The 24943-nt window shown below is 40.2% G+C and overlaps 1 protein-coding gene across 3 annotated transcripts; it reads left to right on the forward strand.

The window, feature by feature from the left end:
* The first annotated feature begins 203 nt into the window (after positions 1-203).
* BEND6 (BEN domain containing 6) lies at positions 204-23511 on the forward strand. Of its 3 annotated transcripts, XM_065730836.1 has the most exons (11): positions 204-299; positions 1657-1828; positions 11814-12041; positions 12147-12292; positions 13821-13919; positions 14302-14479; positions 15850-16067; positions 17376-17568; positions 19227-19365; positions 21654-22653; positions 22909-23511. In XM_065730836.1, the coding sequence occupies exons 3-10, from the start codon at positions 11825-11827 to the stop codon at positions 21916-21918; spliced, it is 1455 nt and encodes a 484-aa protein (XP_065586908.1). In that variant the 5' UTR covers positions 204-299; positions 1657-1828; positions 11814-11824; the 3' UTR covers positions 21919-22653; positions 22909-23511. The 3 variants fall into 3 exon arrangements, with proteins under 3 accessions (XP_065586908.1, XP_065586910.1, XP_065586909.1); XM_065730838.1 differs by lacking the exon at positions 13821-13919; XM_065730837.1 differs by lacking the exon at positions 204-299 and having other exon boundaries at positions 1638-1828.
* Positions 23512-24943: the final 1432 nt, after the last annotated feature.

The following is a 24943-nucleotide window of genomic DNA, read 5'->3' on the forward strand; positions in this document are numbered from 1 at the left end:
CTGCTGCCGGCCCTGCGCCGCTGGAGCCGGAGGGAGGAGGGGGCGGAGGAGGAGGAGCGGGAGGGCTCAGCGCTGTGACTCAGCGGCGGCGGCTGCGGTTGCGGTTGGGTTTCCCTTCGCGCGGCCCTGAGAAGCGGGCACCGGAGGAGGGGGGGGGGGGGGCGTGCCCCGCATGGCGGCCGGGGAGGGGGGCAGGAGGAGGAGGAGGAGGAGGAGGAGGAAGAGGTGCGCGGCCGCGGCGGCCCGTGACATCACACGCGGAGCCGCTGCAGAGGGAGGCGGAAAATGGCTGCTGCCAGGTACCCCCGGGCGGGAGCGGGAGGAATGGGGCCGGGGGCCGGCGGGCTGCGGGACGCGAAGCGGCGGGAGGAGCGGAGCGAACGCTGCGTTAAAGTGCGTAGCCGCGCTCAGAGGTGATTCCCGTGCTGAATAGAGCCGTGCTGGGCGTGAGCGCCAGAGGAAGGAACGTAGAATAGAGAATGAGTGGATGCTGGAGTAACGGCGAGGTGTCCCCGCGTTGGCAGGTGTCAGGTGCGTGGTAAAGCGTGCGGGAAGGACGGGCAGAGAGAAGCGCGCCGTGCCGCCTTACATCACAAGGGAGAACGTGGTCTTTAAGATGCAGAGTTTCCTTTATCGCTGAGCGATTGGCATTGTCGCTCCTTAATGTCAGGGAAACACGTTTTCAGTGGGAGATTCTTGACACTGGCTGGGGCAGCCGGCAGAAGGAGGAATAACTTGACCGTTAGGTCTGTGCTATTTTACCCGAGCGATTTTGTATTATTTCGTAACATACACCGCTTTATCTCAAGAAAATAGTCTGCCATCTGACTCCGTAACGTGGGCAGTTGCAGTTTGGCAGCCTTTGATTTAAAGCTTCCCTTCGCTTGCTGCGAGCTGACATATGCCGCGGGGCCGTGTTGTGTCACGTGACGCGGCGCTGACGGCTCAGTACCGCAGTACGCTGCAGCAGCGCGGCTTCAGTGCGGGTTACCTGGGGAGCATCGTGCCGCGCCGTGTCACCCGGCTGCGGGGCGGCGGGAAGCGCTGTGGTGTCCCCAGCCTCGCCGCAGTACCTTGCAGCAGCAAGGAGCTTCTCAGCACCTCTCGCTCTGCTAAGATTCACATTGCTTCATTATGGGACATTCTGGGGAGCACAGCGCAGAGGTGACTGCGCAGGAAGTTGCAGAGAACTCATCTGGACCGATGACAAATAACGCTAGGCTGCTTCCTTGAAGTTTTCCTTTCTAAGCCTTTGAGCACATCCGTGTCCCCAGGACAACATTTTGCCAAGAAGCTGTGATAAACTACATGGCAGCAGTTTAGTTTTTCTTCACATTTAGTAGAGAATTCGGTCTGGTGCAAGAAATGCTGATGTGTGGCATTTCCAAGAGCCACTACCCCAGGCTTTTGGATCTACAGTCTCATGCACGCCACTCTGCTGCTATGGCTTTCTTTATGCTTATTACCAACATCTCTGTTAAATACTCTGGGATTGCAGTGTGTGGTTAAAATGTTACTTTTGTAGTGAATATAGTTTGATGAAGTGTTTTGGCATTAAAAATATGCAATACGTGGCTAGATTATTCCAAACAGTAATAAAGACAAATTTTAGTAATGATTTACGTTTAGTGTTTTTTATTATGAACTTCTTTTCAGAATGTTTTTCAGGGAACTTTTCATAAGTCTTAAGAATGACAAACAGAGAAGAGAAAAGGAATGAGGAGAGAAGGTTAAAGCAAGGCTGTTGGCTCCCAGATGAGATTTGACCTCAGAAGGAGAGTCCCAGAGGTGAACAGGAGGTGATTCAGACAAGAAGAAGTGAAAGAAGGTAACCGAGTTTTAAGGTGTCTGTGGAAAGGACTGATCAGAACAGAGATCCGAGTTGTTGTGAGGTTCAGGCAAGTCTGAGGAGGTCATACAAATTAAGAACTTAGATTCTGCAGTACGTATGGGGTTCTGTTGCTATTTCAGGGTATGTGTGATATGGCTGTGTTGCTGCAGTGATGTGAGATGATGAGAGGCAGCATCCTGCCATGCTTGTTTCGATAGGGCTCAGAGAGCAACCAAGCAGCTGCAAAGTCACAGTCATAGCTGAAGTTTGCAGGAGGAGGCTTGGAGCAGACTTTTGCTTTAGCAACGCTGGGGGAGGAAGCAACGACAGGAGCGTGGGCAAGAGGGGAGGAGGGGAAAGGAAGGTTCTGCTTCACAGGCTCCTCTGAAAAGAAGTGACTTGCAAATATTTGTGGTGAAAAGGGACAGGATAGTACAGGAGAATGTTTTTTAGGTTGCAGTCACTCAAGCCATCTGCTTACCTATTTTAAAAAGCTGTGGGAAGCAGAGGAGCAGCAAACTGTACATCCAAGTTCTCCACTTTAATGGGAGAACTGAGCAGGGAATGGGATGCAGCAGCAGCTGTCTTCTTGCCGGGAAACAAGTCCGTGTTGACCTAAAATATTTTTCCACTCTGTCTCTCATGGAATCCCATTCTGACTTAGCAGTCTTGCCTAGCAAGGCTGAAGGCAGGGATCCCTTCTTCCCTCCCCCTTGGCCCATATGCAGAATTGCAATGAAGTCTGTTGAGTACAGTGTATTTCTTGAGGTTCAGCAGCACTTAAAAGGAAATTAAGGATCATACCTGAGTACAAGGGGTTAAACTAAAAGGAGAAAACAAATTGAAACCAAACAGTTGAAAATATCATGGCATTTCAGGTGGGGAAAGCACACAAAAATCTGCTGATCTCCTTCAGTGTGAGTTGTGGCACTCAAGGGCACAGAGGAGGCACCATTGCTCCTGCTGCTTCGGGCCTTGTGGACTTGATCTGACAATTGCAAGGCTCTCTGTATCAGCAGGCCAAAAGAAGAAGGTCACATGGTAAATCTGGTGATGCAGACATAAGAGTAGGAGATGACATGTGATGTGATTTCAGAAGAGTAGTGAAAGAGTAAATTTTTAGCTGAGGAACTAAGTGAAAGGATAAGATCATTTCCTTTCACTTTTATGTGGATGTGCTTCAAGGACTGTGTTTCTGCTACTTAATTATAATTAAGTAAAGTATTCTGCTTAAATGACAACTGGTTAGAAGGATTCTCTAATCATGTAATACTTCTTAACAAAATTTGTAGTAATTTTCTAATCAAGTAGGAACACAGGAGCAACACGATTAATTGGGAAAATATAATAGTGTGTGTATTAACAACTTCATTCAAAGGCATAATTGGCCTTTTCCCCTCAAAATTGTTCTTCAGGGGTCACACACTATCTTCAGTGTGCTCTCCAGCAGTTTGAGTATGATGTACGAGTGTATGTTGCTAGGGTTTCTGGTGGGTGACTAAACCTTCTAAAACAGATTCTTCAGCTGAAAGAATATCAATCTTTATCTTGATAAAACATTCCTCAGTGATCTCTTATGCGATATGATGTGTCCTAAATTCACCAAAGCTATTGCAAATCTTTGTTCTGCCAGACTGGTTACATTTTTTGCTCTGTACAGTGCTTTGTGTATTTGGTCAGCACACGACTGTTATTTAACTCTTGCACTGTCCTTGAAATTTAAGTATGTATCATTATTTCAAATAATTTGAAAAGAGAAGCCAAACTGTAAAGATTATGTGATCCACTCAGGACAAGTCGGTATAATTTAAGTGCTGCAGAATAGCCCCCAAACCTGACTGGGAAACTGTGCAGTCTGCAGGCGTTTCAGATGATGGTGGAAAACCAAGTTCCTATTTCCTTTATATATGCAGATGTAATTGTTCTCGTATGAGCTAATAAACCTTCAGAACTTGCTATTTTATCCCTCTGTTTATTAGACTGGAGGTAATCGTGTGGCATAGGAGTCATGCAGCTGTTGACTCACAGCATAAAGCATTGCTGGGAAGATGCTGGCAAGGATTCTGTGGGCAAAAATTGACTTTGCAGATAGGCTGATTTTGAGCCTAGGTAGAAATGTATGTAAAGCTCCTACAGCTTTTATTTATTTATTAATTTCCTATTCTGGCAGTGGTATGCCCGTATGTCCTTGGTGAAAACCTGCTCCCTTTTCACTTTTGGCAGTGTCTAACGTAGAATATGATATTGAATATGATATTGCATCCCATAGGGAATTGCATTTTATCAGTATTATGTGTATACTTGGAAGTTGTTTAAGGATTGCTTCAGACCAATATTGGAATTTCAGCTATTATATTAATGTATAAAGGTAAGTTGAACTGTGAACATTAAGATGACATTTGATTTTACAGAAAGAGAAAAAATAGGTATAGTAATTTTTGTTCTGTCAGGGAAATACCTTTCTGTAAATTCTCCTAAGTGCATACTCTTGGTTGCATTAATGTTGACTGAAGTAACTGGACAACGTATATTTCTCTTGTTCTAGCTCATGACCTTTAATAGCAATAAGGATTTTTATTTTCATTTTTTTAACTGTAGAGCATCAGCTTCCTTTCTTCCTACTGGTACGCAGTGAAACCAGAACAATTGAGAAAGATCTTTGGAGTAAAACAGTGTCATCCATATGACTTTTATTCCATTATCACTTACCTTTGGCAGCCAATAAAGACGTATGAATAGAGTTAGTTAACATGACACTGGATTTTTACATACTGACCAGAGATCAAGCACGGAATTTCTAGCTGCTGCTTCATTTCTATGCTCTTGTGGTTGAAGGGGTAGATTATCTGATAGTAATGTTTTGGGACAGCACAGTAAGATCCCTCCCCTTACAAACTCTCACACCAGATTACTAATGAATTTGATCACTGCACAAATATGTATGGAAAGTACTACTGATACTTTTTATATGTTTATTCAGAATGTGTTAAGAAAATAGTATTTGACTGTTACACAGAGCAAGTGTGCAGCTTATGCTTCTCAGCACAGATGTGTATCTGATCAAACTTTCCCTAATGGCATTGTCTTTCTGTAAACATATTTAGATGAAATATGTAAATTGTTAGCCTTTAACCTTTATAATTTGGGAACTGTTAAGATGCATTGTGTTGAATTATCCAAACCAGATCACAATGAAAAAGTCAAGATGTAGACTCTGTAGAGCCATGGTGATTTGTTTCTCTTCCCAGGCTGATTACTGCATCCAAGGGTTTGGGCACATTAACTTACATGAGAACCTTCATGTGACTCTTCAAATTCCAGTGGCTTAAGTATCTCCTGTTCAATAAATAAACTAGTTTTTGTTGGTCTGTGTGTTGGTACATTCTACTTCATGTGACATTTGCAAACAAGCAAGTGAAAGCAGGTATTGGTTTTTGTAGGTCAGCTGGGAAATAACTATTTAGTAATCATACCAATCCATGAGGTTGAATTAAGGCAACTTTTGCATCTTGTTATTTGGCATCCTGCTATCTTTGCATGGATCTTTAACTGAGGTGTGATTCCGTTCGGTTTGAGATACGACAAATAAATATATGGCATTTATAGGCTTGTAAGGCATCTCCTGTTTAAACTTAGATCAGTAATCGAAGCCTAGAGAACAGTTCTCTTATTTTTTTACATTTAGTGCCATTTGAGATGTCTGGAGTTAGCAACTGTCCTTATGAGCCTGGAAGAGGGTCTTGGCCCTGTGTAAGGTATGTGCTCATAAGAAAGGTGTAGTTGGAAGCCAGGCATAACAATGTTGGAATCTAAGATAGCTCCATACATTTATTTTTAGGCAACTTAACTGGACCTTTGGGCATTTGAAATAAGCTGAATTGCTTTCCTCGTTTGGTTGAATTAAGTAGGGGCATGGTTTTTCTGCTGCTCTAGGCCGAGGCTTCTGCACAGGGAGTTGTGATGAGAGACCCATGGAAGGCTTGTGTTTCTGAAGTAGTATGTGAAGGCTAAGCACAACACCACAGAGCACTGGCATTAGTCACCTACATTTGGGCAGCCAAGTTGATCCCTAGTTCTCTGGTGATAACAGTGATAACTTAGATGCCTGGTGCACCAGTGACACCTAAATGCTAGCATCATAATCTAGAACTGAATCCCATCCTTAAAGCCCAATAGTGATATCAGATGGCGTTTTAAAATATTTAACTAAACTGTTTTTCACTATTAGCTGAGTAAGTTGTTAGAACAAAAGTTAGGTACTCCCAGAGGTATTAAATATATCTGCTTGATAAATTCATTATTCTTCCTTCACTGTCACTCAAAATTATACAACAAAAGTATGTGATTTGATGCAGAAATTAGACCATCTCCAATAACTTTCTTCAAAGTTCTAATTTAAGCTGCAGTTCTGTGAAGGTCTTTGGCACATGTGAGTGTTGATATTTTATAAAACTTCTAGGTTTCTAAAATTGTCAGCACAAAGGGAGCTACCTTGAAAAAGAATAATCGTTTCATTAAGTCTGTGGGCTAAACACATGGATTTTAGCAAATGGGACGAGATACAGGCCAAATTCTGTATGTGATTTTGTGGATTCCAAATGCAACTGTGGCTTTAAAGTCAATGAGACATTCTGTGTAAATAAGGCTAGATGATGTTGCTTAACTATGAATGGCATTGTTTCTTAAAAAGTATCTGATTATTCTGAGGCTAGTTATACTAGGGTAATGATCTACACCCTGGAGGTGAGCTGCTGGTGGTAAGAATCACACAGTTTTGTCTTTCCTGTCAGTGGAAGACAAGTAGGGTCATTTCTGCCTATTTACAGTCTTGAAAGTTACAGAAATGTTCTGATTTCCAGCTGATTTTCAAATGGAGAAACACAAGAAAATCTGTACTATATATTTGTACTTTTAAGTTACTCTTTCCCATAAAATGACTAAGATATTACACAGAAAATATTTTGAGCAATAACAACTTTTCTGTATTCTTCCAACACTGTCTAATTCCAGTGAAATCATTAGTAAGTCTTCCATTGGTTTCAGGGAAGTAAGGTAAGAAGCTACAGAAAGTCATATAATGTCTTTAAGTAGGGTCGTCTTTTTCACCATAAATTTGTTACAGAGAACCAGGAATTCTACTTCTTGAGTGCAGACTGAGTTTTGTGTCAACAGTGTGTTTAATGTCCTGACTATAATTATGTACCATAATCAAAGTAACTCAGACTGAGTCTGATGCTGCTATTTATCATGCTGAAGTGAACTAAATAGTGAGATAAATTAATTTCTAGTCCAGTAAATGTTTTGGAGTTTGTTTTGTTTTGTTGTTGTTATTGTTCCCCCTTTCTCTCTGCCCTCTGAAAAACTGGGATGATCAATGGCTGAACTTAGAAGGTAAACCATATAGAATGCTAGCATGTTATTATGAGGCTGTGCTTGCACAGTTGCAGTGGAGTTTCTTGTTTTGCTGAAATTAGTGGCAAAGCTCTATTTTAAGCCATAGTAGAATCAGACCATTGAGTAGGCCTACAATCTCATGTTGTAAATTTGCCATACTTTACACCGCATTACTGAAAGGAAAGAGAAATAATGATCTCAGCATGCCATCTGCCAACTCAATCTGAATGCAACCGACTATGTCAGTCAAAGGGTGAGATATGCCTTTAAATGACTTTTGTGGGGATTTTTGTTGTTCTGTCTTTTGGGGTTGCTTAGCAACAGTATTCTGTGTGCAAATTTGTAGCATCTGTGCAGACTGCAAGATGTTAACATGTTTGTTAAAATTAAGTCCAGTTAATGTTTCCTCTGCAGAGCTTTACAATTAAATGGCTGCTTCTGTATTTTTTTTCCTTCTACGAATCACTATTTTAGAGAAAGATAGGTGTCTTTGAACAGTGTCAAATTGTAAGTTAATGTTTCAGTACTGTTCAAATAAGTTGCTTGTGTTTTCAAATTGAGAACACTGCAGAGTTAAGCAGCTTGAACACAAGTAGCTTTGAAAGGCTGTGCAGTTCTGTCTCTGTGGTCAGTAGCTGCACACTGGAAAATGTCTGTGAACAGTTATATATTTTCCAATTAAGCCACTGATTAAAGCGCTCACAGTCAGAAATCTTACTTGATGACTTGCAGAACTGCGTAGGAAAGATTTAAAACAGAGAACCAATCAGATACGCTTTAGCAGACTTCATACTTCATCCTTTGAGCTTCATATAGCATGAGGTCAGCTGGAATCTCCCTGAGCTTCAGAAGCAGAAAACACTAATATAGAGCGGGTTGGAGCAAGCCAGCTTCTGTAAAGGTACAGCTTAGCCCCATAAGGTCACTGACTGATAGTCAATGGAGAGAAGTAGGTCCTACAGACTGTAGGTCATCTGCTCTCTTAGGGTGAGATGAATCCCCTCTCTTTCTGCAGGGGTGGGGAGAGCCAAGTGTGGCTAGACAACCTCTCATTTTTAAGGCTACTGAAAGTTTGGTAAAATGAATCTTGCTCCACATTGTTATTATTATATATATATTTATTATTATATTTATTATACTTTTTTTTTTTTTGTGGTGATACAGTATATTTCACCATTGATCTGCTTTGGAAAAGGAAATGTTTTACAGGGAGGCATCTGCAGACCTTAGTCTGACACGTGAGAGGACAGGGTGAGAAAATGCTGCTGGACTTCTCTTCCAGTAATTGAAATATTTTTCTGTTCGTTTTCTTCATTAGGGATATTTTGTTCTACCTTTTCATTCTCCTTAATCACAGGCTGGAGATGATGCCAGCAGACAGTCAGATATTATCCCCATGGTCCCTGGGTTGTTTGCGATAAATTCTGTGAAAATATATAGTTTGATTAATGTGTACTGGGGGAGCTGAAGCCATACCTTCAATAACAGAAAATGCTAACAGTAACTACTGCACTATTCCTTTTATTTGGCAATGTAATAGTTCTGTCATTTTATGTGTAATGTAAGCAGCTAATCTAATGCCTGGAGGAGCTGCAGCAGAGGAGGGACACCTGGCCAGCCTCTTTTGTTCCCTACAGCTGCCCTCCTGCCTTAGCATCTTCAAAGCAGCAGGAGTAGCAGAGCTGAGAGCAGGCCTTGTAAAGCCTCCAGGGAGCTTTCTGACTCCTTCCAAGAGCTAAAGGAATGGATCTGTCCCATTCCTTTGACTCTGTGAAATCCATTCCTAATTTCTCTCAGAATCCAGTGTATTTATATTTTGACTTGGCAGCTGTTATGATGCGTAGTGAAATCAGTTTCGCTGTTTACTGGTACACCCTCCCACCATAGGCAAGAATCTTGACAGCTCAGAATTGCTTTATAGATGGTTTAGCCAAATTACTGAGCTCTGAGCCCTGCAATGTTCATGGTAAAAACTCTCCCTAGTTTTGACAAGCAGATTGGATTTGACAGCACTTCCTGTTTGTCCTGCCACCTTGCCCTGGAGCTCTTTTCATGGATCCAGATGTGTGAGACCCATGCATACCTCTCTTCTCCTCAATCTTGGATAGGTTGTTTGGTGTACGGACTGACAGGGATTTTACATGACACATTCTACATAGTGTCCACAGCTGCCCCATGCAGCAGCTGTGGGCTCTGAACATCCAGAAATCCACATATCCATTGACTTTACTAAGCTGTCTAAGGCATAGATACTTCCTCAAAACCATTAAGAGTTCCTATGGATGTTGCTTCAGAGCTCCAGGCAATCATCACTACTCTTCCATGGTTACAAAGAATCACAGAATTGTAGGGGTTGGAAGGGACCACCAGAGATCATCTAGTCCAGCCCCCTGCCAAAGCAGCTCCCTAGCCCAGGTTGCACAGGTAGGTGTCCAGGTGGGTTCTGAATGTCTCCAGAGAAGGAGACTGCACCACCTCTCTGTGCAGCTGTGCCAATGCTCCGTCACTGTGCTGGGAACACACACACATTTCTGTGGAACTTCCTATGCCTCAGTTTGTGGCCATTTCCCCTCATCCTGTCACCACATACCACTGAGAAGAGTGCAGCCTCGTCCCTTTACCTCCCACTCCTTAGACATTTATAGACATGGATCAGATCCCCTTTAATTTTTTTTTAATCACCTGTGCATTTGGTGCTTACCTGGAAGTTGCAGGAAACTCCTTACCAGCACAGACCACAAACATCAGAGAGTATTTGTCTCAGTACAAATTAAGGGACACAACACAGCTACTTGCTGTTAAAAGGATGGCAGGGAAACAAAAACTAACACAAGTTGGTTAATCAGCTGTTAGTTTTAGCAGGTTGGCAACTCCAGCTTCGCTGCAACTCTTGACATGATTTAGGGAAGTAATGAAGGAGCTCGCAACTGTCAAGGGCCAAACAGCAGAAAGGAGTAAAAGTCTATTGTCTGAATCTGCCCTGTGATCCTGGAAGCTAATATTGACGTTCCATATATGGTTTGTTTTCAATCTATTATATTGCTGTTTGAACAAACATCCCATTTGATTTTGGATCTTGCCTATTGAAGTCAGTGGTGCAACTTTTCTTTCCTTGGCTTCTGCCTTGTACGTATGTTTATTCATTTGAATGATTCCTTTCTGTGCGGTGAGAATCCACCCAGCATGGGTAGGTGACAGAACTGGGCCTCTGGTGATTCATGCTGGGCATAGGCTTTCTTCTCTCCAGAATTTACATGGGATAGATTTTTCTTTAAACAAAATTAATGTGAATTCTTGCAAACAGTCTCCTTTCTTTAGCAGTTCAGTAGTTAACAATCCTGCTGTCACACTGAACACATTTTGCAGAAAAGCATGATTTAATATTCTTCTTAATGGCCATTTCTTACGCAGTTTACCTCTTTTTATCAGTAAACACGGTGACAAGTGCACAGCAATCTTATGCAAATTAACAAGTTCACCTCTGTGTGAACAGCCAGCTCTTTGGAGGCATGGCACAGACATCATGAATAGCGGTGAGCTGGGCTTCTGTAGATAAGTTGTCATTGCTCCTTCCAGCACTGCAGACAATTTTTCTCACTTTGACATGTCAGCCCCACCTAATTCTCCTCTCCTAGCTCTGAGTTCCCTTTTTGACAGCGTCTGTGTGAAGCACTGTATTTTCTTCTGACTGATCGAGGCCAAGTAAATCACAAATCCCACTGTCACATCTGGGAATTCATGAGTTTGCAGCTCTATGAACTGACAGGCCAAATCATGTTTGCTAGAAAGAAGGCCAAGGTTTGACAAAATCAGTTTCTCTGTTGGCTTTAGCTGTTTCAAGAATTTTGAAATAGAAGATATCTTCTCTGAGTATAATATGAGCTGTTTACATTTTCAGTAGAGTTTAATAATATATGTTACAATATCCACTTCTATGTGAGGCCTATCAGCTTCATTAGAAAAACAGAACACGAAGTATTTCCTTCTCCCAGTGTACTACATCAAGTGCTTTAAAGAGTCTTAAAAATAGCCCTTAGCTTTAACAGTATTGTTTCACGTAGGCAGAGGATTTATCTGTGTATTTGGGTCTGCGTTCTCATTCTTGCTGTTATACTTGATGAAGCAGCAGAGCTGACTTCCAGCCCTCAGCCTGTAGTTTCTCCAGTACATCAAGTTTTCCGCTGTCAGAATGTGTCATACCTCATGCAGTCAGTTGTCCTGGGTTGTTCTGGGTTATTTTTCACGGGGCTGCAGTTGTCAGTTGTAGTGCCACAAGATGACTAATGCCATCCTGGGAGTCACGCATCCCTTTTAACAGCACATGGAGCCAGTACTTTCCTTCATGCTAGGGAAGGTTTTGATCATACCTGTATCTTTTGGTCTGAGGCTGGATGGTCGCTGACAGTGAAAACTTCTGTTTTCACTGCTACTTAGCTAGTTTTCACTTCTTTACCCAAAATATTTTTATATAACAGGGTTATCACAATCCAGGAGTGAGACCTTTTTGAGAGGACAGGATTTAAAGTATTCTTGTAACATTCCTGTGGCATGATGCAATAACAGTTATTTTTCCTGTGACATCCTACAGGCCGTCTTTGGATGACAGCAAAACCATTTACAATGAAAAAATTCACACTGTTTGATTTCATAAATGACAACTCACTGCAAATTGGAGAGACTTCATGGATTCAGGATCTTCCCAGTGATGACAGTGAGCTAGAAGGATTTCTGAAACCAAATGAACACGTGCTGGTGAACTGGCCTGTGGGAGAAAGAAAGACAGAAAAGTATCTAGTGAAAGTTGTATACATGAGTGGTGAGTGCAAATGCAGAGCTTTTGATTGATAATAGATTTTAATCTAATTGTGAAGTTTTGCTACATAATTTCCTGTGCTTTGGTCTCTTTTTCAATTTGCTTCAGATGACCCCCAAGAGCTGGTGGAAATGATGCAAAAGATACTACAGGAGGATGAAATTACAAACATACAAGTCCTTGGAAAAGGCAAGAGGAAGAGGATAGAAATGATATTCTCAGAAAGTGAAGACAGTGACCTGGATGAAGAACAGGTCGTTTCTGCCTTTTGTATGCCTGAAATTGGTCTGCCCATAACATAATGAATAGACCAAGAATATTGATTCTTCACAGTATAATACAGAGTAGGCATAGTAAAGGCAAGGATAAAGGCGGTCTTCACGTGATACCCCAGCAAAATAACCCATTGGAGCAGTTAGGTCCATAGATTTTCTCTTTTGCTCTTGTCAGTGTTTTACACGCTGGTTCGGCCCGGTTCCATGACAAATGGGGCAGAGGAGCCCACAGACCCACGTCCCAGGAAAGGGGAAGGGGGAAAAGGGAAAAGGCAGGGAGATGGTCCTGAAAACAGAACAGCAGCAATGGTCTGAGGAGGAAAGCTAGTTTACTAAATAAGATATTGAAATACAAAATAACACAATATAATACAATATAATTGGAATTGAGGCTAATTAGTCAAATAAAATGAGTGTCTGAAAACCGAAAGCCTTACTCTTAACGCTGAAGGTGAGACTGCTAGGGAGCTCACACACTGCCAGGATGAGCAGAAAGGGAAAAGAGATGACATCTCATGACATGTGAACAGTTTTATCTTTCCCTTTGAGCAGAAAACAGAAAACTTTCCTCTGGGGTGCATAGTTCTTTTTGCCTTCTGAGGCAGGTATACCTGGAACTATTGACATCCACGGAACTGAGCACTGACTCTTTAACTCCCAGTGTACAACATCATGTTATGATGTGGAACACTGATAACAAAAAAATCATAAAATCATGACAGCTGTTCAAAGAGAAAAGTATCATTCAAGACTTTGGGGCCTACTGAAGAGCAGGAGAGGGACTTTTTACAAAGGCAGGTAGTGATATGACAAGGGCTAATGGTTAAATTGGAAGAAGGGAGATTTGGACGACACCTATGGAAGAAATTCTTTACTTAGAGAGTAGTGAGGCACTGGCACAGGCTGCCTAGAGAAGCTGTGGATGCTGCATCCCTGGAAGTGTTCGAGGCCAGGTTGGACAGGGTGTGGGTAACCTAGTCTAGTGGAATGTGTACCTGCCCAGGTAGGGAGTTGGAACTGGGTGATCTTTCAGGTCCCATCCAACCCAAACCCTTCTGTGATTTTGTGAATCTGTTCACTCCAATAGGACAGAGGTCTGACCACAGCATAAGAAAAGTAGAGACCAGGTTCACTGACCTTTGTGTTGTGCTGAGATGTGCAGTGACAAAATGTGGGGAAAAACATGTATTACTGACTTTCATTAGGATTGGATCACTGGCACAGGATGCCCAGGGGGGTTGTGTTAAAATCCTTCTCAGGATATATTCAGGACCTGCCTGGACGCCTACCTGCGCGACCTGGTGTGGGGAACCTGCTTTGGCAGGGGGGGTGGACTCGATGATCTCTTGAGGTCCCATCCAACCCAAATCCTTCTGTGATTCTATGATTCTATGATCTGTATTTCATAAATACTAACTGTTGATGTTATATGCAAAGTTAATAAAAGCCATGAGATTCCATTCATACAGAAACTTCCATTGCAAAGATGTTATTATGCTTTTGTTAGCAGAAGATGGTGGAGCATATAAAAAGGAAAAAAGCATTTCAGGCATCTGCTCCTGCCAGCATCCTGAGTCAATTTGAAACATCTTTAATTAGCAAACAGGTAAACATCTCATTTTGAGCAATTTTCATCTATTAAACATAAAGCAAACTGAGATGTTTTAGTAAAGTTAACAGTTTTAAAAGATACTGCTATAGGAAAGTGGTGAATGAAGAACAGAGAGAATAATACTTGACAGTTATGTGCTATTTTAACATTTCATTTTGAATTTTAATAGAAATGATAATATTAATATTTGGTAGCGATTATAATTTTAATATATCTGCGTATACACTCTGTGTACAAAGAGAATATTCTAATTTAGCTAGATATTTTAATGTTAGGTTTAATGCTTTAATTTTATGTTGTGGTCGCTGTAGAGAGCACTAAGTTTGCTGTTGGGTTTTTTTCTTTTTTTTGCTTGTTTGTTTCGTGTTCTTTTCAGAGAGAGCCATATTCAGGAAGCAACTTCCTATGCAGTGAAAGCAGCAGTGATGATGAAGAACCTTTATTTCAGCTATCCAAGGTGGAACTGTGTGCCAAAATAAAAAGTCTCAAGAGGAAGCTGACAGACACCACGAGGGAAAACTGCCGCCTGAGGCAGTCCCTGGTGATGCTTCAAGGTACAATCAGGAGAAACTTTTTGATGAAGAGGGGAAGCCTGGAGATCATGAAAAGCTTGATTTATATGAGGCTGTCTGAAGGGAAATTGTGGCTGCTTAAGCACTTGACATGATCAAGGCCTACTGTTAGCATCAAAGTCTTTAATACATAGGAACATTCAACTCCAGCAGCACTGGTATTAAAAAAAAAATAAATAAATAGCCCTGTCTTCTGTGGAGGCCATGCAGTTATAGAGTTGGAAGTGGAAAAACAGAACTCCTGTCAGTTCTGAAGAAATCTGTCTGCATGCCATGTATAACCATCAAATTAGCTCAGATACTCCACTGACCAGTCCAACAAACACTGTTTTTAAGCAGTTTTTCTTGATCTACTGAGATTTTCTTAATTCTGGAACAATTTAATTTCTAATTTCTGTAGAAATTCCTCATCACTGATAGTCTGAATTCATTTTGGTACACAAAATTTTGTCCTTTTCAAAGTCTAGGCTATTTTATTTTTTTTTTAATAAATGAACCCTTAATCACAGCATTTCTGAAATCCCTCTTATTTCATCTTGTCCTTTACTCTGAGGCAGCCAAAACAGGATCTGAAATTCTAATCCATCAGTGGAGGAATAAGGTTTAAAGGTGACTTACTGCTCCCCTTGCCAGCTTCATTACAGCATCCTTAGGCTGCCTAATTTTAATTTGTCATACAATTTTGCAAGCACTTATCAGTTTTGTTGACCACCTGATTCTATTGGATGTTATTCACCTCGACATGAATCACTCATCTCCACCTTTCTGAATATTATTTTTAAACATTTTATTAGTCTGACATCTTTCCTTATATATTTAGGCTCATTTCCCTTGCATCTTATGCAATTATATTACTCTTTTAATTTAGTGATTCTTTACCCCTTGCACCCTTTTTGTTCTGCTGTATTGATTATTAATGAACTAAATAAAAGTCTGTATTTGAAAATAAATATTATTCAGAAAAAGAACATGCAAAGTATATTTTCTATAGTTAAAAAATTAAAGAAAAAAGATTGCAGTTATGTAACTGCTTTGAAACAAGCCAAAAACAAACAAACAAACAAAAAGAATAGCAAGCTTAGTGCTCTGATGGGCATGAGCTAATGATTCTTCTCAGCAGAGCAGAGAGCTGGCCTATCATATTCTAAAAGCAAGGCCAGATCTTCCTGGATGGGGACAGCAGAACAAGGAAGTATTTGAGAGAACAGAAACTGTGTGTGTTAAGGCATCTTTGCTGACTAGTTGGACTCTTTTGCAGTATGACAGGAATCTAATTGCAAATATATATGCTTGTATAACGAGTCTGACAGTTTCAATTATCATTTTATCCATCACTTTTGATTTTATTTCAGTGTTGCCACAGGCAGTCACCCATTTTGAGGAACTGGTAGGGATGGCTGAAGCACTGCTCAAAGGGGGAGTGACAACATCTACATCCAGTCTTCATTCACATGCTGTTTGGAAAGCACCTAACAACTCCTTAGCTGATGTGTATGCAGCCATGCATAGTAACTCCAGCTCACCAATAACTTTAAATGTGGAAGATGAGGAGCAACCGACTGAAAAACAGGTTAGTTAGAAGGCAATCTCTGGCATAAACAACAAATCTCAACATGCTACAAACTTTACTGCTGCACTATAATGAAATTAGGCATCAGTAAATGTCATTTTATCATCAGGATTCTTTTGAACTGATGGCTCTTTCCAAGAGGAACACTAGGATGCTGGTACACTCCTGGTTCAGCATGCTGGTACACTCCTAAACTGATGTCAGAGGCTTTGTGTATCTGTGACTAAGGGCAGAATGTGGATGCATGAATTATATACTGAGATCCAGAGATAACTTCCTGCGTAATGTTTTGGATTCCAAAGGGGAATCAAGGTGCTTCAGAGATAGCCTAAGAAAAATGCCAGCAATTTGTCTAAACTGTTAATAAGTAAACAGAGACTTGCATGTTACTACTTTTGTTCCAGACGGTTAAGTAGAAATATAGATATATACACAGTTGCTGAATAAAACTGTTCATCATTTCTCCATGATTATGGCCACAAACTGAAGCACAGGAAGTTCTGCACAAATATTTGTGGGAACTCCTTCCCAGTGCAGTGACGGAGCAGTGGCATAGCTGCACAGAGAAGTGGTGGAGTCTCCTTCTCTGGAGACGTTCAGGACCCACCTGGACACCTACCTGTGCAACCTGGGCTAGGGAGCTGCTGTGGCAGGGGGTTGGACTCCATGATCTCTAGAGGTCCCTACAACTGTGATTCTGTGTGATTCTGCGTAACAAAGTATAGCTGAGAGCTCTGAGCCACAGAGGCTGTAAAGGATAATACAAAGACTCAAGAGAAAGAATAGTTAATACTTAAAAACAATGAAATCTGTTAATAATCAAGATATCATGCTCTGACTATATACAAAATCTGATCTAACATCTCCAAAGAAATCTAAATTTTCTAAGCAACCTAGACTTACCTTGATAGAAGTGATTCAAAATTGCATATTAGAGATTTCAGATACTTTATCTGTACAACTGTGGTGCACAGAAATTACTCTCAAAGCCTAGGACCAGATGTCACAGTTCTTAGGGCATGTCTACTCAGAGGCAGAAATATTAGTTGGGCATAGTGCCATGCTCCCGAAGCTGTACAGATTGCAGGCCAGAACTGGACCGTATCCAGCCTGCATGGAGTGCAAACAGAAGGATTTAGATATGTCTGAAAATGTCTTGTCTCCACTAGTGAGTAATAAGGACTGCTTGGTGAACTGTTTGCTGTTATGTATACAGATCCCACACTTTTAAAAACTAAGAAAGACAATACTGTATATGATTTCTAGTGAACTGTAATAGTTATGTCTGTGACCAATTTTGTTTTCCAGTTCAAGATTGAAAAGTGGCAGATTGCACTTTGTAACAAGAGCAAACCTCAGAAGTTTATAAATGACTTGATGCAAGCACTTTATACACATGAATACATGGCTACGCACAGTCTGACAGGTGCAAAGTCATCCTCTTCAAAGGATAAAGCAGCAAAACCAGCTATGAATCAGAATGAAGTTCAGGAAATCATAGGTGATAACTTGTTAACGTTACTCAATATGGCTTTGACAGAGGGCTCTCTTTTGATGGAGGGTCACTTGTACTTAACAGCTGCTCTACTCAGGTTATGTGCTATTTTATATTTCCTTCTTTGTCTCCATGGTTTTTCCAGCCCATCTGTTAGGAACTCTGTCTGTGAAATGCTAAGTAGCAGCATTTCTGCTGAATAGATTTTGTGTTTTAATTGACTGTTCGGGAACAGTGATATTATCACTTTCTAGGTTTTAAAAGACTAACATGCAGTGGTTGAACGTGGACCATAGCAATAACAGATAAAGAAAATGGAAGGTGAAGAGAAAACAAACTCAGATCAAATTTAAAACAATGTCTACTATATTCTGAAGTTAGTGAACATTATAAATTCTGACATTTTAGATAGTGCTTGAGGCAGAATGAGACACTAAGTATAGGAGACAGGAACGGTGATCAAAGAAGCAAGGAAAATTTGTTTTATGCTGAGGTTTAAGGCAGAAAATGTTTGGTGAATAGGATAGAGAACCATTTCAGATGCATGTATCTGCTTTAAAAAAAAATAAACAGTGTTTGGGGAACATATGAAATCTGATTTTTACTGGATTCATACCTATAGCTTAATACTTTAACAACATAGCCCAAATTCCTGTAGCAGAATCCCTCCCCCATGGCAGTTCCCTCAGATTATGCCAGTTCAGTCAGCCCTTCCCAGTTCATCTTCGTTTCCTGTACCTTAGTCCAGTTTTGTTGACGTTGGCCAGCAGTTTCAGAAGTTACCAATAGGATACTGATGATACAGTTGTGTAAGCCTCTTCTCCTTGAAAATACACCCAGAGAAAAAGGCCTAAAATTAGAAAAGTGAAGGAAGGAGTGTGTGTAATAGTGAAAATGTAGAGGAGGTAAGATGAGACAATTTCAGAATGAAGTATGAGAGAAAATGAGTAAGATTTACTGGGAAGATCTAATAGTAACTTTTCTAAAGGGAAAAAGCTAAGTAAAACTGGAGAGGGAAGACAATCAGAACACTGAATACTGTGTGCTAGAGAAGGTTCAGTGATGAAGGGAGCCTAATAGAGAAATCAAATAGGTTTGTTAAGGGAAATGAGAACCTTCCTGAATTCAAACAGAAGAGTGTCAACATTATGGAGGAGAAGAAGAAAAATAAGAAAGTATTTCTGGGAATTCTATGAAATGAAAGAAAATAATCAAGGGAAGTGAGGATGATGAAGGAACTTCATTAATTCCTGATGTTAAGTCCTGCTAGCACTACATTCAAGAATGTTAGATGAAAAACAGAAGGGAAAATGGGGGATGAAGGAGGCATTATCTGCAAATGCAAAATTAGTGAACAAAATCTGTCAGATTCAGAGGTGTGATAACTCACATGGATGGTCTCTGATAAAAACAAAGCAAAGTAGAAGATGAGGACACATATTCTGGAAGCTTTTATTCCTTTTGAGTAAGCCTAGAACGAGCACAGAAATATGGAAGGCAGAGAGAAAAGCAAAACAGTGAATAAGGACAGGAAAGTAACTAGAGCTAAAGCTGAAGTAGCCAGAAATGTCAGAGATGCAATAATAAGTGCATTTTAGATCATGCATCTGTGGTTTCCCTGATTTGGAGGACTCATATATGCCATCTATTTACATATTTTGCAGGAATCACAAAACAGTTGTTTCCAAACACAGACGATGCTTTAATTAGGCGAATGATGGGACAAAAACTGAACAATTGCACCAAGAAGCCAATTTTAAGCAAAGATCTTAACTCAGGTGCTTTTCAGAAGCATGGTTTTTGGTAAGTCTTTTATATATACTGTAGCCTGCAATGTAGAATTCCATGTACTGCCCTGTAGTAACACAAAGTAAACCTTGTACACATAGTACATAATTCTAAAGCAGTGCAGCTTGGCATTACAGCACAAAAAAGTTGCTCGTTCCACGTATATCATCACAAATTACATGAGAAGACAGAAGTAAATGCACGAGTTTCTTTGATCCATGTGTATTTCAGATTTATTGTTATCTGCCTTATTTTCTACAGATTCTTCATAGTTCAGGCAGTGCCATTTTCAAGATAACTGTTGTGCCTTAATTAACCCACAAGTAAAGATAGAGAACACAGTTCTCTATTTAGTGCCTGCTGATAAAATTACTGTATGAGAGCTGAACTAACATTCTTTTACCAACAGAAAAGTTTAAATTATCAGGGTAAGAAATTATTAATTAACATCTTTCTTATTATAGGCATATTTAACCTTGTGAACAAGACTAATCCTAAATTGCTGAGCTCATCCCTATTGTCAGTCAGCTACTTGAGTAGTACTCTTTCCATATATATGAAACATACATATCACAGTAGCTGGGGTTGAGAAGGACATCTAGAGTTTGTCTAGTCAAACCCCTGCTGCTCAAAGCAGGGTTACCTAGACTGGGTTGCTCAGAGATGTCTTCAATTGGGCTTTGAATGCACTCAGAGTACTCCCCCACCTCTGTAGGCAACGTGTGCCAGCGCTCAGTCACCTCTCACAGTGGAAAAATGCTCATAAGTTCAAGTTGTCTATAGATTTTTGTAACAAAAGCCTTATTTGGTGACAGTGTGCAGACATCTGAAGTCTCTGTAGAGAGAAATATCCCATATGTATTAGATTGGATGTATACATAAACCCATGCATACACCATACACACAACACTGAAAAAGTATAGATAGCTCTTCTGGGAATTATGGGGGGAACAGTGTAAGAGATTAAAATTAATGGGACAGGGAGAACAGATTTTTCTTAGTCTTTCAATTCTGAAATAATATATATATATATATATAGTTTAGTTATAGTATGCATGTTTCAAATACAGATTTACAACTATAACATGCTATATAACAGAAATAAAGATAATTGGCTGTGTTACAAACACAGTTGTTTGAAAAGTAGCAGCACTTGACTGTTAACATTGTTCTCCTAGCCACCTTCTCTGTGAACAACCAGAGGGCTGTGAATTACTACTCGAGAAATACTCAGATAGATAGTATCTGTTGGGAGAATGCACACACAGGTTTTCTTACTGGAAACAGTAAGCAAATGCACCAGCCTAGCTAAAGTACAGTTTACAATGTTAATATTTTTCTCCAATGCTTCATAAAACAAAGGTCTTCTGTATTTGAAATGTACAGAGTGCATTGATTCACTGTAGTACTCGTCCTTGACCCAGAAGATAAAGATAACAGCATAGAAGGACAGACTTAATCTTCTCTGAAAATATTAAATGCTACATACATTATATTTATGGTCTCTGGTCGTCCATAAATGTTGCTAATTCTCGTGTCTTCCCATGCTGTACAGTATTCCTGGAGTCCTGGCAGAAGGATCTTGAGCTAGCACAGATATAGTTCTGCCTTGCTCTTAAATGCTGCCTGAAGACTTTTCAATTTAAACTTCATATCTTAAAACAAAAATGTATTTGTCTGTTGTTTATATGTTCTTATGTAAAATTCATTCCAGTATCCACCAAACCCAGTGCAAATACTGCCTGCATAGTCTCTCTTGAATGGATGCTTTTTACAATGCATTTGTAAGGGTTTAATTTTACACCTGTTCAGAATTTCTTCACTCTAAAAGCATTTAAATACTGTGCAACCAGTCATCCCCATGGTAATGGTGCTGTTTCCTTTAACTCAGCTGACATAAACTTTCTCTGTAGGAAAATCATGAAAATTTAAGTGCTCACAAAGTTCCACTTTGATTTGCTTCAAGAAAAAATCCTGCTGTGCAGGCCCTTAGTGACAACTTACTTGTTAATAACAAATTGGTTATGAACTATCAAACTGGTGATACTGCAGTTGGGATCTCATTCCCTGTCTACCTTTCTCCAGCATACAGTTATCATTCAGGAAAAAGAATTTGGATTAAAATCTGAGATACACTCTTGTCTCAGATCCATTAGGCTGAGATGAAAGAAGGAAAAAGGGAATGTGTGAATGGAGAAAACTAGTTAACTAGCTGATAAACTCTGCTGCTTGGCAGCTAAGAACAGTAGTAATTGCACATTTGATGTTAATATTGCACACTCCATTATAAACTGTCTTGACAGTGGTTCAGCAGCTGCTCCTCAGGGCATCATCCCTTTGGCTGTTCCTCCCAGCATGCAAGACCAGCAGGATGATGATACACCAGCTGCTAATGCACAAATTCAGCAAAGCCACAGCCATCTGACTCCTCCACCTCTCAGCACCCAAGGTGAGCAGGAGTGTTTCAAACCTATTTCTAAGGAGGAGTCTCATCTCTCCAAAAGCTCACAAGCGCCCTCTGCCAACCAGGGTTGTGGACAGGACCTCAGGAGTTCCGGCAAGGAATAACAGAATGTACTTCGTGCCAATTCATGTTGCTGCTGGAGATGAAGGAGTAGTATAAAATTAAAATGAAATAATACCTATTGGGCCTAGCACTGTTGGACAGAGATACTGCAAGCAGAGTAGAAACTTGGGAGCCTTTTGCTCAAGTGAAAATCCCTCAGCATAGAAAAAAATGAAGGCATATTAATATCTTTGGCTTTAAGATATTATTAAATATATGCATGTTGTACTGTAATTCAGAAATATATGAACTTGACCCAAAGAATACAAGTACTGCTCCCTTTAGTTAGAAAAACACCGCATTATTTGAAGTAACACTAAGAGAATTTGTAAGAGAATCCTTAATTCCCTTACTTTTACCTTGACTGCTGATGGAAAACTGCTTTGCTGATCAGAGAAAGCTATTACATATTGACACAAAAGAGATACTGAAGTATGAAAAGAAATACAATAGATATTTGTGGATGCTGTTAACTTAGAAGGAAGAATAAAAATCTCAGGGCAGTGAAACTATACTTCCTGAGATCCCTACAAGAAAGTAAGCTCATTTTTAACGTCCAGAATTTGGAAAGGCAATGAAAGAAGCCTCATTCCTTCTTATCTCAGGGGAAGAGTCCCCCAGGATAGCCTGTGGGGTTGTGGAGGCCATGGCTGCTCAGAGGCATTTTGCTGCTGATGCTTTAGTTTGGAAGCTCTCATTCTCTTCTCCCCAACCATTGGGTCCGGATAGGGGTAACAGTTCTCCCAGCAAAAAAATGGAAGATAATCTCTGGGAAGCAGCTGGTAAAGGACAGAGCTCTTTCTCCCTATGTCTAGATTTTGGTACAGTGCTGTTGGATTAGAGAGCAGGTGAAGAGGTAGAGCTCGTTCCTCGTGGGGCTGGCACAGGAAGTCCCCTGGCTGCTGGGCAGTTCCTGTTGAGCTCTGACACCATTGTCCCAGTGGCACAGCTAGCAGTCGTGCACGCTGTAATTGCCTGAGGAGGATGAGGAGTGGTACTTTCTTTTCCTTTGTGGACTGATTCCAGTTTGTTTTGCAGTGTGGGAAAGAGAATACTTGGATTATAGCTCTCACATTTGAACATATTTCTTCCAGAACAGAGAGTACTAATGGTTAAATCTATTTCACACTTGGCAAACAAGCAACAAATGAATCAAGATGGGGAAAAAGAAGAAAGAAAAAAACAAGAAAACAACAACAAAAAGCAAACCATGACTAGCTTCATTAGAGGATTTCTAGAGCAAGAAACAGTATTAGGGTGAATGCAAGGGAAAAAATCAGAAGGTAAGGTTAGCAACCAAATACCTCTGAAGAAAAGTGCTGCAAACCTTCATTAGAACAATGCACTAATAAAATACACTGTAGAGAAGCCTGGACTGAATGGGGGAATAACTAAAGTGATCTACTATCCTCATTCATCTCTCATGTCTATCAATTCCTTGCGAATAGAATAAAGATGAAAGCAGATAGGACAATATGATGCAAGTTCCACCTCACTGCCATCTGTAAAATGTAACTGCAGGATGTTTGTTATTATATATATTTTGTATATGTATCTGTATATACAGCGTACAAGAATGTATATAATTAATCATATTTTTGAAACAAATTTCTATCAAATAAAATGAAACTATGTCTTAGTTCCTTTTTTAAAACCAAAGGTAACTGGAGAGTCCATCCCTCCCTCTCCTCTAAAGTGTTTGACTGATGTTATTCTGTGACATAAAGCAAGATAAATAACTTTTACTCAAGTAACAGAAAACCTGCACTTGATGCAAGATGACTGCAAAGGAAGAAAGTATGACTGGTCTTCCAAAACAGCATGGACAGACTTGGAGAACACAAAACTGAACAGTTGAATACTGCTCCCAAGTATTGCAGTACAATCAAAACTAATTGGCAGTGTGTAAGTGTGTCATGTCATATAGTGTAAAATTCTGATATGTGTGACAGAGGACATGTTCTCTTCATTACTCAGCTCAGAGAATGCTGACAGCTACTGCAGAAAAGCATAATAGCAATACTACTGCATAGCATTTAGTGAGACTGCTGGAGATTCAGTACTGAAAATAAAGTAAGCAACACTAAAAACAGTCACTTGAACTGTTTGCTTTTATTATTGCATTTGAGATTGAATGTGAAGATTACAGTAAAAAACAAGTGGACAGGTGTATGTTATGAACTGCTCACTAAGAGCACCTAACTGTTCAACAAGGAAGGAAGATACTACAGTATGTGAACAATGGAACAAAAACCTTACTGTAAAAATACACAATATTATAAGCAGTTTTCTCCATGGTCTTCATGCATGTCAAGTTCATATCCCCTCTTACTACGGTATATAGGTAAGGAGTCAGAAAAAAATATCCCTATTTTACCTATGAAGAGTAAATGGTACTATGCAATGTTAATGCTAGAGGGAAATGAATGATTAAAAAGGCTATGTTTCATTTTAAGGACCAAGGAAAGAATCATGGAAATCAAAATCTGTTAAAATTCTATGAAAGAAAGCACTGATTTTGAATGCATATAATGAGTACATTGTTGCCAGAGAATATTACTGAGTCTCTCTGAGAAGGTCTGCTCAGGAACAGCTTCCAAATGCTCTGAAATCCCAACTCTGTTTGAAGGTTTGGACGTAGAGATTTTAGCTCAGCAACAGCAGACCATGAGTACCTGTGCTCTCATAGGTTTGTCTGCTGCCTCTTAAAAAAAATAAATAAATACTGGGTATACTCTTGAAAGTGAGACAGTGAATGTGCCTCAAAGATGGCCCAGTAGCCAAGAACTTGAGCAGCCCGCCTACATCCTTCTAATGTGTGAAAAAAGTGCATAAGAATTGTTAAAAGCTCACCCAAAACAGGAAGATTTTCACACTAATTACCTAAAATACTGTAGTTTTTGAATCAGAGTTTTGTTAGCATACTGCAAGAGCTGACATGATCGCATGTATCAGTTCTCATACTGTTCATATTCAAGTAAGAGTCATTTCCATATGACATCAGTTTGAAAAAGCACTGCCACCTTG

Source organism: Cyrtonyx montezumae, unplaced genomic scaffold, assembly GCF_038088225.1.
Source record: "Cyrtonyx montezumae isolate F1298 unplaced genomic scaffold, pur_monq_1.0 scaffold_13, whole genome shotgun sequence".
Classification (NCBI taxonomy): Eukaryota; Metazoa; Chordata; class Aves; order Galliformes; family Odontophoridae; genus Cyrtonyx; species Cyrtonyx montezumae.

Coding starts and splice junctions, on each gene's coding strand:
- BEND6 (XM_065730836.1), top strand. CDS start 11,825: ATGACAGCAAAACCATTTACAATGAAAAAATTCACACTGTTTGATTTC. Junction 12,293..13,820: donor GTGACCTGGATGAAGAACAG/GTCGTTTCTGCC, acceptor TGCTTTTGTTAG/CAGAAGATGGTGGAGCATAT. Junction 17,569..19,226: donor TGAAGTTCAGGAAATCATAG/GTGATAACTTGT, acceptor CATATTTTGCAG/GAATCACAAAACAGTTGTTT.